The 17,876-nt window shown below is 41.7% G+C and overlaps 1 protein-coding gene across 2 annotated transcripts in view; it reads right to left on the minus strand.

Annotated features, from left to right (window-relative positions):
- LOC144535953 (adenosine kinase-like) overlaps positions 1-17,876 on the minus strand; it is a 111,852-nt gene that overhangs the window by 81,858 nt on the left and 12,118 nt on the right. For both annotated transcript variants that reach the window (XM_078278791.1, XM_078278792.1), the window contains exon 4: positions 10,881-10,959. In XM_078278791.1, the coding sequence (XP_078134917.1) occupies positions 10,881-10,959 (79 nt within the window). The remainder of the gene's footprint in view (positions 1-10,880; positions 10,960-17,876) is intronic.

Genomic DNA, 17,876 nt, shown 5'->3' on the forward strand with positions numbered 1-17,876 from the left:
TAATTGCTGTGATTTCATTTCCTTTTAATTGTATCAAACAAAGCTGGTGACAGCTCATCGCAAGTCATCTAATGTTCCTGTCCAGAGAAAACTATGTACCTCCAAAATGTGAACGACTCAGGAACTAAGCAAAAACAAAAGCCTTGTCTTAAAGCTTAGTGACAAACTTTTTTTAGATGATTAAAACTCATATAATCCTTCAACCTATCTGAACACAAAACAAATTACAATTCAATATTCACTCTTGGCCACTAATAGAATACGATACTTCCATGTCTAATGTGCAACAAATACAAGAAGAAAAAAAAGTTCTCAAGAAACTGCAACTCCAATGGTACACAACAAATTGCTTGCCATAAATTGTATCTGACAGGTGCATAGTGTAACTCTGCAGACATAAGACAGCCGGATGACAGCAGGCACAAGGGGTAATGGTGAAAGGAGAGGAACATGCCATTGAACGTGGATTTATGAGCGGGTCCAGACTGAGGTGATCCATCAGTGGAGTCACATAGTATCAAACATGTCATGTTTAGGACACATTTAAATGAGGCATTAGAGGGTTTCAAAGGGTGCCGATATGCAAAAAACATGTGGGATGTGGTGGGAAACCAGCAATTTGCTGCGTTTTAGCAGAGGAGAGAAGTATGTCGCCACCCACAAAGGCGATTTTCAATCTGGTGGAGTCTCTTAATTGGAGTATTTATGCTTTGATAGAGAGCTCCCATTTCTCCAAAGGTTCTCACAGGAGGCTGATAACAGTATGTGGCAGCTTTAAACTAACTACAGCCATTTTTGAAACATCAGATTCCTGACAGAAAATAATAAACTAGAGGTGCTCTATGTTTTCATTAAAAGATATTGGAGTTTCTCTACCAATTGGCTTTGGGGTGGTGGTTACCCACATACTGTAAATTGAGTTTCTCTTTCTCCCACAAACACACACATACAGTGCAAACACTGTCAGACACACAGCCTTTGCTGGACAGAAAAAAATGGAGACCCCAGGAGTTCCCTTTCGCCCTTGCAGTCTATAACAGAGCCGACAGCTCCGATCAGCCCTGAGAAAGCAAAAGCTGCTCAGGGATCGCTTTACAATTCTCAGGGGTTCGAATAACCTGATCTTGAACTGATCCCGTGCACTGATCCTTTGGTATTGGGTTAGGAACGTGTGAAGGGGCCTGTTGAATGAACTCGCTGGATATCAACATCCTCACTCCGTGTTGCTCCAGCCCAGTAGATTGTTTGACTTGATTAGTCTCTGCCCAAGTGTTAGACTACCCAACGCAAAGCCCTCCAGACACCGGTATCAATGTGTCAGAGGGAAAAGTGCTCTCCCAAGTCTCAAGGTGGAGCCCATTACCCTGAGTGAGAGCACTGTAAGTTAATAGGATTTGCTCCCGATCAAGCGACTGAACTATTTCCTGAGGCTGTTACAGGCCGAAGCACAAAAATAAATGTTCCTTTATTCAACACTATTAAGCATCCCCCCCCCCCCCCAAAAACTCCCCACCACCAACCACTCTGACCCCCCCGCCCCTCCTTTTTCTCCATGTTGGAATATCTGTTTTTACTGCAGGAGGTTGTGCTCTCCCTCTTTTTTTCTCTTGTTTTTTTCTTCTCCTGAGCAGCCAGTAAAAGTAAAAGGTTGGCACTTTTTGTCTAAAGGAGCCATTTGTTCAGGTGTAAATGAAACTTGCATGGTAAGCAGAGCCAGGCCTGCAGTTGGACAGGGGCAGAGGGGATTCCAGATTAATCATATGGACTATACACCATGAGGATATTCATTGAGGAGTAATTGCCAAGGGGCTTTATGTAATGTATTCTCCCCATGAGGTAAAACCTTGTAGCAGTGAGAAAGGATAATAGAGTAAGAGGATCATATAAAATGTTTGCTCCTCCAACCTTTAACTCGGAGCTTAACCCTGACCTCGGATAGTAATTACAGAGTTAATTGCCTAGTGATCTGAGGAGGAAGCTCCATCCAGTTCCACTACAGATGTCAATTGGGCTTAAGAGCCTCCTTCTGAGGTGCAACAGATCACAGATTGTCTTATGCAATTTAAAGAAGGGACAATTAGTAGTATAGGGTTAAGTGGACATTGGTGTTAAAAGTTCTTGATGTTATAGTTTAACTTAGGGCTGGGCGACATGGAGAAAATCAGATATCACGATATTCTTGACCAAATTCCTCGATATCGATATTGCGTGAAATATTCTAGGGTTGACAATTGGTGCCTAAACAAAATATCTTCACACTTAGATTTTAGATAAATAATCATCAGTAATGTGGACAAAATGTCTAAGGGACCGTTCGGTATTTATGGAATGGACCACCGGAGGAAAATAGGGGAGGGTCATCCAAAAAAAATGTTTGAAAATGTCATGAAAAGAGCAAAATTTCAAAGTGGCTTGTTTGGTGCATATTTATGCATGTAGCTCTCAGTCTCGGCACCCTATCAGATGGGTCTGGCTGAAACGGGGAATTGCACTGTTTAAAAAGATGATGAGTGGAATAATTACGTCTGGCATGACGAGATAATTTATAAATATCTTAAATAACACAAAACAACTTAATGGTGGTAGGTAATACATCAGATTTCATATACTGCTTTAGTAAAAAAAAAATATTACCTGGCTGACGATGGGAGCAGCAGGACGCAAAAAACAAAACTTACTGTTGCACTAGTCTGGACATCTTGCCGTGCCAACCTTGCAATAAAGGTTTCCTAAATGCCATGTATATAAATGTGATGTCAGCTTACTAATTGATTGTGGGTTTTGTGTAGATTTGGACTTGTATACGTTTATTCCACTGTTTAAATGGCGGTGGAGAGGCCTCGTTCACCTGTTTGGAGCTGGCTGGTGAATGTGACGCTCGTCGGCCTTGCTGGATACACCGTGACTCCGTTTGTGGATCTACTGATCGCTGTGGATTACTTTTTTTCCGTGTCATTGGATTACGGCAAATTACGGGGTTTTTTCTCAACGTGTCAACGTTTTATGGTGAGTTTGGAGAGGCATCTCAACAGACTGTAAGTCCAACACTGATTGTTCACCGTTACATTTTAGTTGAATTTAAGCGTCTGTCTATTGCGTTCCAAAACAGCCGTGCCGCGATTGGATTTCATAAGGGCGAATTGTTAAATTGTTACAGTGTAATTTAGAATCTGCTTTAAAAATAAACATATGTGTTTTGGAATATAATGTTCAGCTTCGGCACCTTTACCTATGTGCTAAAATATACAATGACTGAGGAAGCCTAGTGACAAGTCCATAGCACCCAGTGTTGAATTGTTATTTCCCATTGTCCTTTGCTAAATGGTCTCAATGTTTTATTGTTTTATTTCATGTGAATACTAGTTTACTAGAGTATTAGTATTTGAAATAATGCAGTAATGCATGAAGTGTGCATTTAGTTTCCATGCTTATTGTGTTTCCACAACAATGTTAGTGAGTAAATCTACTGAAATGGCCACCACACCATAAGTGTGATATGTAAGATAAGAATGCAGAGGTTAACTCCTGTACATCATGGCTGTAAAAATGAAATGGCATCTGTACTTCTTTGCTAAGTGCAAACTTGCACGCAAGGGGAGGGTCATGCCTCTTTTTCAAATCATTTTGGAGCGTCATAGGAAAATTATTACCGACAAGGGGAGGGTCAAGTCTTTTTAGGTTAGAGGCCACAAAACTCCTCTGGTGGCACCTTAATTAAATAACGAACAGTCCCTAAGTGGGGAAAAGGCAAATAATAGAACAGCTAGAACAGTCTGGTAAGTTCAGAAAAGTACATCACTCTACTGTAATGCAGCCTTTAAAACCAGTAAAATACAACACTTGTGTCATATCAGGATATTACGATATCCAAAATCTAAGACGATATCTAGTCTCATATCACAATATCGATATAATATCGATATATTGCCCAGCCCTAGTTTAACAAGAGTTGGCCAGTTATTCAACATTATGATTTATTGACCTTCACTGGATTCATATTAGAACTGCAACTAACACATTTTATTATATCAATTAATACGTTATGAATTATCTAAAACGTATTGTTTACAATCATATGAAACACAGAAAAGCTGCAAATTGTCACATTTAAGAAGCTGGAACTGGTGATTTTTGCTTGGTACATTACTTTAATTACTTTTAAATGACAATGATGGCATCATATCTTGTTGTTTTACAAAATACAGTTATCCAAATGATCAATTCACAGAAAAGTCTAATGATAAACTAACAACATGCGTTTTTTGTTTTACACATATGATGAATTTTGTCTGGTGTAATGCGTAACAGTGGAACACAGTTCATTGTAATGATCAATTAAAATATATTCTTATTTTTATTAGGAAATGGATAGTTCCATTTCAAACTAAAGTAGGACCGAATTTCAATGTTCAAAACAATCAATCAATCAACAATCAATAGATTAAATGAGCACATTGTATTATCCAGTTATTTTACACAGTGTTATAATACAGAACATACACAGTAATTAAAAAGCTAACAGTTGGTTATCAAAGTGTGTACACATGTGAAGAGACTTGTCTGACAGAATATATAGTGTATATGTTGCATTAAACCGATTTGATTTGTATATATATATTGAGTTAGTAGAAAAATAGTTACTTATGTGAAATTGATTTCAGCCATATCACCCAGCCCTAATAGTAGTCTTCCAGTCTTCCATTGGTGTGCATGACAACACACCACTAAAGTTTTGACAACTCTAGACAGAAAATAAAGATTTCCTCTGGATTTGTTTAAAACCTTAAGAGAGAATAGAACTGGCGCATTTCACCACATATCTGAGCACAGCTCACTCAGGAAACCTGAATGTCTTCAGTGAGTCAAATAGTTAAGTTGAGCCGGTGCTGCCATAAACCCGGTGGGAGAGCTTGGAATAATCTAGGCGATGTTAATGATGCAATTTATATGTGAGGGGACCGGTGTTTGGCAGGCTCTTTCCGTCTGAGCGGGCTGCACAGCCCAGCGAGCTCCCAGCACCCCCTGCTAGATGGAGGGGGTGGAGTAGGAGGAGGATGTCAGAGCCCATGTGAAAAGAGGGAGCGAGCGAAGCACTGATAAGAGCCATTACTATTAGTGTCTGTCTGTCACCTGCTGTGCGTCATCCAGCCTTCTCTCTCTCCACATGCGCCCCCATCCCCGTCGATCCATCCCCATCCGTTTTCCTGAGGCACATCACTTCAAATTTGCACTCACCTACACATTTTCCATCCTGTCACAGATATACTCAGTTGGCTTGAAAACTGAGCCAAGCTGCACTCTGAAAACTACTGCGAGCTTTGCTTCAAAACACTTGTAAATTAGTGAAGGTGCAGACAGCTGCCAGCATTTATTCGATAAACAAAATACCTATAGATGAACAACTGAATTGGCACAAGGGGACGCAATATTCCAGACATAACGTTTCTCAGTTTTTCCAAGCAAACACAAAGCCTAATTTGGTATTTTATTTATTACTTGGCACAATACTACAGCTCCTTAAACTTATGAACTCAGGAGAAATGAACAGTAATTGCAGGCTGTTCTTTATTTTCTTAAAACCTTTTTAGCCAAAATATTTAAAGCTGTTTTTCTCAGTTGCTATGCAACACTTCAACCACAAGAGTAGGAGCATGCTGAGAATGTGCCAAATAAATGGTACTGCCACAGCCATTCTGCGGGGAAATATGAGAGAGGGGCATTGTTCAATAATCATGTGAAACAGTAGAACAGTTGTGTAAAATGCACAATCATCCTTTCATTTAGTTACTTGACCTGTGTCAACAGATAAATCAAACCAACAGTTTGTTTAATGAACCATTGTTTACAGTCTGAAATTCTCTTAGACCATACCACAGTCATATGAGCAAATTCTTCTCATCGCCTGTGCACCAAACATACAAGTGGATGCTTTTAACTGCAGAATACAGCAAGGTGGCAGGTGAACCAAGTGTCCTGTGCAAAATATAATTTGGTAATTTGACATTTGAATGCTGCCAGATATGTAGACTACTGTCTGTTTCACAAGCCCTTTTAGATATCACTCAGAGCTCGCCTCGAGCCTGGGTAACTGTACAACAGCCAAGCAGAAAGCAAGCAAGCCAATGGTGCTGCCTTTCTTCCTGAGCCTGAACCAAGGACTTAAAAGCAAGGACACGTTATGCAAGATATCACATTCAATTCTACTGCCAGCCTCTGAGGCCAGATGATACACATTGAGTGAGTCTGTCTCTTGAGCCCTCAATGTTAATCAACACTCTTTCCAATGCATACTTATGAGTTACAATCTACTCCCCATGTCTTCCCTTTGGCAGCTTAAATTAAGTCGCAAATTTGACGGCAAATTAACTTCAACAGGGACAGTAATATGTCACCTATACAGCAATCTGTGCCATTTCTCGCCGAGGCAACACAAATCTTGTGCATCCGAGAGGAAAATTAAATCACACAAATTATTTTCGTGTGAAAGTCAAATTCGAGGAAACAGAAGAAAGACGGCGCCAGGCGGCGGGGCTATCAGCTGTTAACAAATCCCTCTGATGACAAAGCCTTGCATAATCGCCCAGTCAACCTTTATCATTGTGATCACAGAGCTTGAGATTTAATGCATGCTGGTATTAGCTGTGACATACAGTCACAATACAGTTGAGGTGGGAGGAACACACGCTCAGACATGTGTGTACGTACATGTGTGTGTAAAGGGGGGAGGTGGATGTGCAACCAACAGAGATCTCCCCACTTCATCATTGAGTAAATGGCACCACAGACGTGAGCTGCGACTTCACAGCTGCCTCATGGCGGGTGACATTGAAGCCCACGCATGAACACATCGCTCATCAAAGCGAATGAGGCGTTCTTTGCTTCCGCTGCTTGTGCTGAGGAAAAACAATGGCAGCCCCCCTCAAGTGCACACTTGCACACCTGGAATGTCTAGAATGAGTGGAGATGGGAATGAAAAGGGGGGGAAAATCCATTTGGTTTCATGCATCTCGCACAAGAAGCTTAACAGACTGTGACCTGCCACTGCTTCGTTATAGGAAGGAAGCGGCAAGACCCCGGTGCCATAAAACGGCTCAGAGCGGGTGCTAACAGTGGTTCTGCAATTAACCTGTCTTAAAACAAACAAGAGGCTTTTGCTTTAACAACATGCACATATTTGAGAGGGTTGATTTCTGCGGCGTGAAACTCAAAGGCCCACCAGGGTTCAGGTTTTAATCGGTCATTAGCGTGCTCCTTTCGGCACAGCTGTGCCAAGATCCATGCAACTACAAGCTCACTCAATGTGATCAAAAACCAAAAGCTCTTATCCCAGAAGCTAAAGAATGAACAACCATTGAATGTCTCAAATGTCTCTTCACAGTCTTAACACTTTTCATAAAGTGCGAGAAGAATGTAAGTAAAAGCAGAAAGCAACAGTAAAATTGTGAATGTCCTCTTTTAGCGTATAAGCACATCCTCCTGAAAGTTCAGTCACATAGCTTGAACACAAAAGCTCCACTCTTTCTCCTTAACTGTCCTCAGTTCTCTAAGTGGAACCAGACGTAGGCATTTCTTCATTTAGCCCATTCAAATAGAGGCGCATTGCTGTTCTTTATTTATTTAACAAAACGAGCTGTAAAAGCCAAACATTAGGTCATGGAATATTTTCACCCTGAGAAATAAGTCAGTGCCTTCAATGAGACATCAAACCCAGTTTAAGTATCCCCCTACAAAATATGAGCTGATGAGGACCTTTTTCGAATTCAAGTAGTGCTGTGAGATTGTTCTGTTATTTAAATACAACTTTCGACAGTGTGGTGCACATGCATTTCCAATTAAGAGCGCAGAGCCAACATCCAAGCCTGGGCCCCATTCACCCCGTCCACGATTGACCAAGTCTGAGGAAATGTTAAACAGGCATCATAACCAAAACAGAGACGGCAGATTTTTCAAAAGCCTTTACTTTCTAAACAATAATTAAGACATCACAGTAAATTGATGATCTAGACTGCAAACAAAGCACACAATCTAAATAAAGAAAAGGGAACATACCTAATCATAACTTTTTGTGACGCGTTCACAGCTAGCGTACTTAGACATAGCAATTTGTCCCTTTGGTGAATGCGTACAAAGCCTGCTTACAGTGCAAAGAAATAAAATATGTCAAAGCTGTTGATTTGTGAGGACCATAATGAGAATGCACGGTTTACAGAAGGCACTCAGAGTAGGATCTACTTCCCTGGCAGCAGCAATAACTCCCTATGAGCCTGTCTCTGCTCAGACTTCAATCTCTTGGCCCTAAGGAGCTGTTGGAGGACTTTGATGTTCTGTCTAAATGAATTGACTGTGCTTCTTGATACAGCCCTCCAGTCAACTGACTCGCCCCACTGCTTCTGCCACCTGTGATAAACACCATGCGTGCTCACTGGTACCAAATTCTGAAACACATGCTCAGAAAGGCCACAATTTTCCTCCCTTCAACTTTGTAAATGACTGCAAAAAATATGATTGTTGTTTCCTGCCGTGCCCTATTGGAGGAGAAGCCCTTTGATGTGTAAGACTGTATGTGAGCAAGCAACGCTGGGCTGGTTTTTGTTACCTTACAGCCCTGCAACATTCAGTAGGTAAGCCTTTATGTCGGATGCACCTTCAGGGCATGGTGTTTGTTAGAGCCTGGGCAAAGGCAACAACCTCCAACCCACTTCTATGATTGCATTTCTTCTTAAGAATCAGAGCCAGACAGCACTGCATACCAGTTTCCAACTTCACTGACATGATCCAAACTAAATCTAAGGCTTATTTAGGAGCACTGGTGCACAGATAAGGAAGTACAAATGTGTCGATACGTCTAACTTGGGACATCTAGTTTGCTTTGAATATGGATAAGTAGTGACAGGAGCCATAAAAATGCACTCCCAAGTGTTAAAGATAGCACTGATTGCAACCAATCGACGACAAGCAAACACTGCAGCAGATGATTTCGATCAAAGAGTGGGGCAGAGATGGTGGTTAAAGGGAAACAATACTTATCCGTCTAAGCTTCAGCTTGGTCAATTCTCATTTGACTAAATCCAATTACCATCGATTCTGCATCTTCTTAAAGCCGAGGTTTAGCTTCTCCTTGATAGTGCAGAAATCTTAACTCAGATGAAGCGGTAGTATTTAACCTATTACAGCCTCCGATGAAGCGGTTAGGTTTTGGAGGAAAGTAGGAGTTCTACTGGCAAAGGCATTGATCCTCCCACACCCTGGGTTTTCCCAGCATGTGCAGCGATTCCTGTGCAAAGCCTCTGAACACCTCTCTCTCCTCCAGCAGCGGTGGTGGTGCTCCTGAGCAAACCTGCCCTGGATCGAGCATCTCATTTAGTCACTGGGCCCTTTGATGTGGATTCAGTGCTGCAGTGCATATCATTCGTGTTTGAAGGTTTAGCTTCCACAATACAGCAGGGTTTGAAGTTTCACATATTGCAAGAGCTACAATGTGATAATCTGGGAGCCGGTTATGCATTATACATTTTTCATAAAAGAACACCATCACCTGAAAGTGGAATGTGGAAAAGTCAGCGCTTCAAGGTATATATTGACAGAAACTGAGACTTCTGGGTGTGGGACGAAAACACTCTTGTTATCATGAGCATTTCAGAATCAGCTCTACATCTTCTCTCTGAAGGGGGTAAATATCCAACTAAACAGAGTAGAATAACATTTGACTGGGGTCTGCCATGCCATTATAAGACCAATTTAGTGGACTGAACGCTTCTCACAGAGGCCATAACAGCTCTTTCTCCAGCAATAAAGATCTCATTCTTCATCTGATTTCACAAAGGAGTTAATACTTCCTACAAACTAAATATAAGGAAATAATCTCTGTGGAAAATGTTGCAATTACAATTTTCAAGGTTGTAAGTGGAAAAGTGAGCGCACCAGCACACAACATTTGAAAAATAGGGGGAGTTGTTGGCCAAAGAATAAAATCAAGTTGGCTGTTAATATCTGCGAGTGACTAAGGTTTATGTAAATGCTTCTGATCTTGATAATTAAAGAGTGTTTGTATGGAGGTGCACAGCTCCGCGTCTCTCATTAAAGGATGCTTAATGTCTCCAAAGCATGGAGATGGTGGCAGCCTGAGGGCCTGCCTGCCTGCTTTCTTTTCCCTGTCTCTGTAGCTGTCTTGTGTTAAATACACACATGAAAAAAAACGCACGCACACAAGCATGTGTACAAATACGAACTATACACACACTATACTGACACATGCAAACAAAAAACCCACGCACAAGAAAAAGAGACGGAGCGTTCACAAACATCAGCCTCTCAATTAGCTTCTGCACTCATTTCTCTTTGGAAGAGAATTCTTTTTCAGCTGGGTGCTCTGTCTTTGTTTATTGTAAGCAGACCAAAGCTTTATCAGCAGCTAATCACTGCATGTCAAATTCACAGACTTACTGCAGTCACTTAAAACAAAAAAAAAGAATTCAGTGAATAATCCTCACAAATTCAGATTGGCATTTCAGATTTGGACAATCACCAACTTCTTTTAGATCAAATCAAATCTGTCTGACAGCTGGGGAGAACATCAGCATTTGTTTGATATAATTTGCTGTGGCATGTTAATTGCATCTACTTGTAATTCTCTCTAATTAATGTTTGATATGTCTCAGGAAATTAGGCCAACTAGATAACACTGCAAATATTATGAATCCTCCCTGCCTTTCTCTTTCCGCGGCAGGTTTGATGAATTCACAACACCTAAAACTGTTATGTGTCAACATGCTGTGCAGCTATGCTCTGTTTTCCCAGGCTGACAAACCTAAGGTTATAAGCATATCACGGTATATTCAAAACACACTCAGGCACACTGCAGAGGGCTAGAGAAGACTAACCTGAGCAATTTTCACAGAGTTCTGGGTCGAACCACCGGCATGATATTCAACTTTGTTCCTCTTGACAATTTCTTCAAACCTGAAATAAAGAAGTACAAGAGTTGCTATAAAAGACAACACTCAAGATTAACCGCAAAGTGAATTAGACCAGACCTGCTGATAGAGCTGTAACATGAGCAGACTACAGGTTTATCAACACATTACCTCTATAACATGTGTGGAGGAGAAATGGCATTTCATAAACACCACAAATTAGTCAATTCAAAATCCATTAGGAGAGGTTACACAGGTACAGTTGAAGAGCAGCTGTGAATATAGATAATGAAATTTAGAACAGATAATTGTGGTCTCCAGAGAATGGATCCTAATGACTCGGAAGATCAACCTTTTTATCACTATCAACATACTTTCCACTAGTTCAACACAGGACACAATAACCAAATTCCATAAGTCTCAGTTGTAATATGGGATCAGGGTAACATAGCATGCTGAAATACTAATGTTAGCATCAAAACCTGCTAACATGCTAGACAAATATTAATCACATATTAGCATGCTTACATAACGCAGGCTAATAACATTCTAACGTTATGTTAAGAGAATACATTTTGCATGCCAACAGAGAAGAAATATTTTGTGTTGATTAAAAGATCATTAATAGGACAGTTAAGATTGTATAGTATACTACTGGCCAGCTGGACATTTCAACCATTACATGACTTAGCTAACTAGTTCAACAAGTTACTTTTAGCCAACTCATTCTGCTATACATCAAGTCTGCTATCTATTTTAAACATTTATCCATTACTTTCAGAAAACTAATTTATTTAAGTATAAGTTTATTCACTGTTTAAGGGTTTTTTTTGTGGCATTTTAAGCCTTTATTCGATAGGACAGCTTAGACATGACAGAAGAGAGAGATGGGGAATCACATGCAGCAGAGGGCCGCAGGTTGGAACCGAATCCATGGCCGCTGAAGCGAGGACTTAGCCTCTGTATATGGGCGCACGCGCTACCAAGTCAGCTACCCAGGCGCCCTTTAGCTAGCTATTTTAACCATTTATGCATGACTATTCACACAGACCTCTCTGCTTGCTTGTTTGCTAACTAATTACCCGCACTCTCAATCGCAAGCCATATGTCTCATTTCAACCGCATGGTACGGCACTAGCTCTACTCAACTCCGCTATTTTTTGGTTGTCCATTAGCAAAAGTTGTGGATAGTACCTAGTACTTTTCGGTACCACTTTGGTCGAGGTTCCAAGCGAGCTGAGCCGATACCGAAGGTGGAGTTGAAACACTGCAGACCACTGATTGGTCAGGGAGAACAGTCACTAGTGCAACACAGGACATCCTGCACAAACCCGCTATTTTTAAATAGACAAGCTTCCATCAGTAGCGACTGCAATTTCTTTTTATTAACTTGCACATTTGACGAAGTGCAGACGTTCCTCTGTTTGGTTGCCGATGAAAGGATTTAGCGAGTGTCGCATTGAAGAAGATGTCATGGCAACCAGGTGTTTTGGCTCACTTTAATTTCTATTTAAAATCATCAAAATATTTGGATTTTCCTTTTATATCTCTCAGCATGTCAGCTCTGCAATATAATAAAAAATGAAAGTGGCATACATTTTTATTCAATTGTGACATTCCAGGTGCAAGCTTTTCCAATAAACTGCTTAAAAAGAAAAAAAGTTGCAAGCAAATGCTGGATTTAGTTAAATGGGATAGTTGACCACAAATGTCGCTGGAGTTGAAAAGAGGCAGTTAGGGTCTAAATGCAAACTTGATAAAAGCAAAAGAAGAACATTGTCGACACATGTTTGCAGTTAGCCATACAGTATTGAAGCAAGATGAGCAGTGAAAGTTATTTCTGGGAACTTATACTACTTCCTCAAAGGGCTGCATGAAATGAACTATTATAAGTTTCTTTTATTTCATGAAAGATTAACCTTTTCAGATAGGCAGTATTTTTTTTATTTCATAGGTGGTGTTTTCAGAGCAATTAGAAAAACAAGTTTTATAATTCCCTCGTGTACAAAAACCTCATAGCTGGATAACTTGTTTTGAAAGAGACCACATCTGATTAAATGTTTGATGTATGAACCATAAGGCAGAGTTAAGAGATGAGTGTAACAGACCAAACAAACTGAGTCAAGAAAACAGACATGACATTGGGGAGCAAACAATTGCTGAGTTTTCAAACATAAACCACAGGAACACCCTTGGGTCTCCAGTGAAATACTGAAGGTGGTTCTATAATTTTTGTATTTTCCCATCATACTGCCATTTCAAACATCAATAACTTCAATGCTTAGGCGTAACGTAATGCAAAGCTGGGCTACGCTGCAAGATAGAGTCTTTATCTGGGGAGCTGAGAATATGAATAATGTGTATTCTTCACATTGTTCACACAAACAGCCTCCCAGAGGGCTGGCTATATAAACTTGGAAATTGACACAACTGCAGTCAAGTTGATACGCCACATAAGGAGGTCCTTGGCTTTTTTCCCCCCCTCAGCTGTAAATTGAAGACTGTCAATTTGTAAGAGTATTTACAACAGGGGGGAAAAAAAATCCAATGACATGGTAAATAGTTCAAGGTGCACCCTACCATTCCCACTGGTGTATTTCACCTTAAATTAGCTGAGTAAGAGGGATTGTTGGGAAAATGCTTCGAGTGTAATCCCAAGGGGTGCTGGTTACGTAAAGGGTCGGCTACAGAGTGCCAATGCATTCCCTTTTTAGGAGTATAACAACATTTTCGGTGGAGATCAAAGGTTGCACATTTTGGGGGAGCTTGAACTTCGAAGTTGAACCTAGAAATGTGTTACACGTGTTGTATGTACTCACTGCAGACAGGAATAATGTGTATGCAAAGTGCATCATGGCTTACCAACATATGTCAGCCAGAGGTGTTCCAATACTTCAGCACAACCTGGTTTAACAAGGCATGGCCGAATTGCAGAGAGTGTGAAAGTAACCTTTACTGCTTCAAAGAAAGTCTGCATATCATGTCTCAAGGCAAAGGGTCTACCTAGGGCAGAATGTTCCTAATAAAGAAAAACTTTCCATGCAAGTGGAAAATATGCTAACCGCGAAAAAATTCCTTCCTGAGACACCTGTTATGACTCCTTGACAAAAGGAAGAATTTGAGCACTGTAGGTGTTTATAACATGAAGGCAGCCGAGGGACTCCAGAACCCATTTCAAATAGACACACTGCTTCTGAGGATTTTAGTTTTTTTTTTTTCTTCCTAGAAGTATTTGCTCCACCTTGCAGTGCAGACAGCATGGGGCCCTGCTCTTGGACGCCTCGAAAATCCCATCCGAAAAGGAGCAGCTGCCTCGAGACCTTTAAACCCTCAAACATCATGTGATCCCATAGTAGTGACACCGTAAACGGCCCCCATGGCCATTTAGGAAGAGAAAATCCCTTTCCATCTACTGCAGTCTGAGCTCACTCGGGGATGGGAGGGAGCAGAGAAAAATAAATAGTTTTGAACAAAATGTTCTCAGCCAGTAACCTCTGCTTTTAAAACCCACCAGTGTTGTTCAATGGAAGAGCAATTCCAGCTATGCCATGCATTCCACTAATGTAAGGACAGTCTGTGTTATATAACACATGCTTTACAAGAGACCGCCACTGACACTCTGGTTAAATACCACTCTTAACTAAAGGCACTGTGGTATTTTTATTTTGTTTTTAATGCAATACCTTCCAATTTGAGATTAATAGATGCACTTATTTTCAAATTAAGGGAATTAGGCTACTGAATAAAATATTTGTATTCAGAGGTTATGAGAGCCCTACTTGAAAACTAATACCTCTACATCTCTCCGGCTTAACACATTCAAATTGTTGGGGCAGATCACACAAGTCAGGAACTTCGTGCTGTTTACATTCCTGGGGATGGAGCCCCCACCGTTGTTTCCCATCAAGGGAAATATGAGAGCTTCCAAAGTACTATGAGTGTTCTCTGCCCCCAGTGACTCATGAGTTCCTCTCTCACCTCCCCAAAAAAAGAGCAGAGTAGATTATTTACATGAGGCAATAATTCAAGATTTGCTCCTCTAAGTCTCTTACATAGAGGGCAAGGCGAGCCCATTTACCCAATCCCTCTTCATTCGCCTTTGATGTTAGCCTATCTCGATAAGACCGGATGAGTGCCCTAAAATCCCCGTCAAGTGATTTCACAGGAAGAACAAGTCTCTGTTAATCAATGGCTAGATTGGATCTGGATCCTCGGGAGTGGTCCGCCTGAAAGTCCTCCCGAGTGTTTGAGTGCACACCGGGGTAATTCATCGCTAATGATCACCGTAGCACCCACTCTCCTGCGTTCGTCCTTATTTAATTGCCTTGTTCACGTTTAAAACAGCTTACAAATCACATAGACAGGCAGGGAAACATGATCAAACAGCCCCTATCGCTAATCAGGGGAGGGCAAGGGAAAAAGTGAGAGGACTGGGGCTTCTTTGCTGCTCTCCTTGGGGATTGGGAAGGAGGAGGGTTGTACAGGAACAGTAAATTAGCTCTGCTTCAGCTATAGCAGGCAGGTACATTTAAACAAGCAGATCCATCTTTCTGTCTCTCTGACAGAAGCAGAGAGGGGGCCGTACAGCTAAAAGGCTTTGGTAATCCCAGTTTCAACACAGGCATCTGGAGTGGAGACAGGTTCCACCATTGATTAGATTCCCCAATCAGTGTGTGCATCCTACACCAGCCTTACTTGGTAGTCTGGAGGCAGTACAAGGCCTGATGCACAGTAATTGTTTCCATAGGTCAGGCAGAGGAAAAACAGCTCAGGGACGTGATGAAAGGGAGATGGAAAGGGTGAGGAATATTGTTGTTTTTCCCCCCAATTAAATTGTTTGTCAAACCCTTCACAAAGGGTTACGCAGTTTATCTGTTTAAAATCAATACGCTTGTCTCAGTGTGAACGCTTGTCCCGACACAAGACAGGCCCATTAATTATTCTGTTCTGCGCGCTATCACCGGGCTGCTCAAGGTTGAGCCTTATCTTTTCTTATTTCAAATCAATAATTATCTTCTACTGTGCTCACGCTCCCTCTCAGAAATAGATGTGCTTTTCATTCAATGCCTGTAGAGTCTCTCTCTCTCTCTCTGTAGCAACTGGTGAAGAACGCAGAATGAATAGGACATTCTTATCAGTGGACCATTAGGGCAGGATAGGAATAGCATAAAAGTACTCTACACAAATGAGTCATGATTCAAACAGCGAGCAAGGCCTTGTTCCCATCCCCTGACATCTTCTAATACACTACAGTAAGGGATGAATGTTGATTTGCACAAAAGCATTACGATATCGCCATCGTTCAGGTATCTTCAATTCATTTGGGTAAATCCCTGTTCAGCTGAGAAAACCTGCCTCGAGTCCCTTGGTGCAAAAATAAAACACGATGAGCCTTTTTGTATTATAGACGGGATGCACAATTAATGAATGCACAATTACATGGTCATAATGGGTAAGTAATTGCATTAGAATGCAGAAACAACAAATGTGCATCCCTTTAATAATCGGCCGATCCAGCAGCAGCCCATTTGTTGGCATTAACCAAGGACTGCTGTTTGTACTTAATTAGGCTGCACTCAAGGATTAGGCAGCGGGGGGGAAAAAATCTGGTCATGGAGGATGAGTTCATATCATTTCCTCTGAAATGTCACAGGTTTTTGGCTTTGCGCTGCAGAGGGTGGCGTTGTTTGTCACACTGTACTGTGTGGATGTGGGAGAAGGAGTGTGAGTGCGTGTGCGTGTGTGTGTGTGTGTGTGTGTGTGAAGACATGAAAGAGAGAGAAAGAGAGGGAGAGGGACACATTGAGGAAGAGAGTGGGAAGACGGGAGCGTGTAAGCAAGGATGGGGCTTCTGGTGTTCTCTTGAGGATTGAGATTTGAAGCCGGAGCAAAAAGCCTTTGAGACGTTGCCCTTATCTTGGAGGTTGATACCAGGATCTCAATGATTCAGAGCGCTCCGTGTGAATAATTCCACCAACACCCCCTACTGCGGGGACCATATGGCCCAGTGTGAACTTTAAACACACGGGCCTGTTCACCAGTCAGGCCTCCCATCTCTACCCCCGCACAGGCTAGGTGTAGCGAAATGATCAGCACAGATAGTATACTAACTAGCCTACATGTGTACGGGCTGCTGTCATCATTGACTTTTCCTGTGTGGCTGCTGGGGCTCAAAGATGACTAAAAATAGCCCTGAGCATGCTTTTCTGAACGGAACATGCTGTATGTACTGGCTGAGACGTCCCCATTTTAATTATAAAACGCTCTTTAAAAAAGGGGGGAAGAGAAGGGGAGTGGAGGGGGGGACGCCCACATGCACAGTTATGTTTGTTGCACTCCCTTTGACATGTGATGTTTCCTTCTGGCACCACCTGCTGGCAGCCACCGACAACAAGAGGGAGGCATTTGCAGTTCCGGCGAGGACGAGCCTTAATTATGATTGCATCAGCCATCTCTCATGATGCAGCATGTAGGCTCTAAATGCAGAGCAATCAACCTGCATCGCAGTGTCTTAACCTATTTCATCTACAAAAAGAGACAGCAGAACAAGATATGAGGCTTCTTTATTTGGATTATTCAAAAGAATTCCTTGTTTTATAATTCAAAGGGTCTAGATCCACATTTCTTACAGTTGAGCACAGCTCTGGTGAGCATGTCCAATTTATGCAAGTGCCCCAAATCGTCAGATTAATGCATATCAATAAAACATCAGGAGCAGCGCGGTTGGCGGCTGAACATGTTTCTGATGTCTCAATTACCAGTTCAGTGCCATTAATCTCTGCTCACTCTCTTTGGCTCAGAGGTCGACTGATGGATGCAGGCCTGCAACCTTTGCCCTTTAGCGGTGCGGGGAGCCGGATGTTCTGACCCCCCAGCGGACCTGCGGAGGTGAGTTTAAGTACTGTACTGTACTGTACTGGGGGGTGGGGGGGTGTTGTAATGTGTCTACACACTCAGTCAAGC

This window comes from Sander vitreus, chromosome 21 (assembly GCF_031162955.1).
Source record: "Sander vitreus isolate 19-12246 chromosome 21, sanVit1, whole genome shotgun sequence".
Lineage (NCBI taxonomy): Eukaryota > Metazoa > Chordata > Actinopteri > Perciformes > Percidae > Sander > Sander vitreus.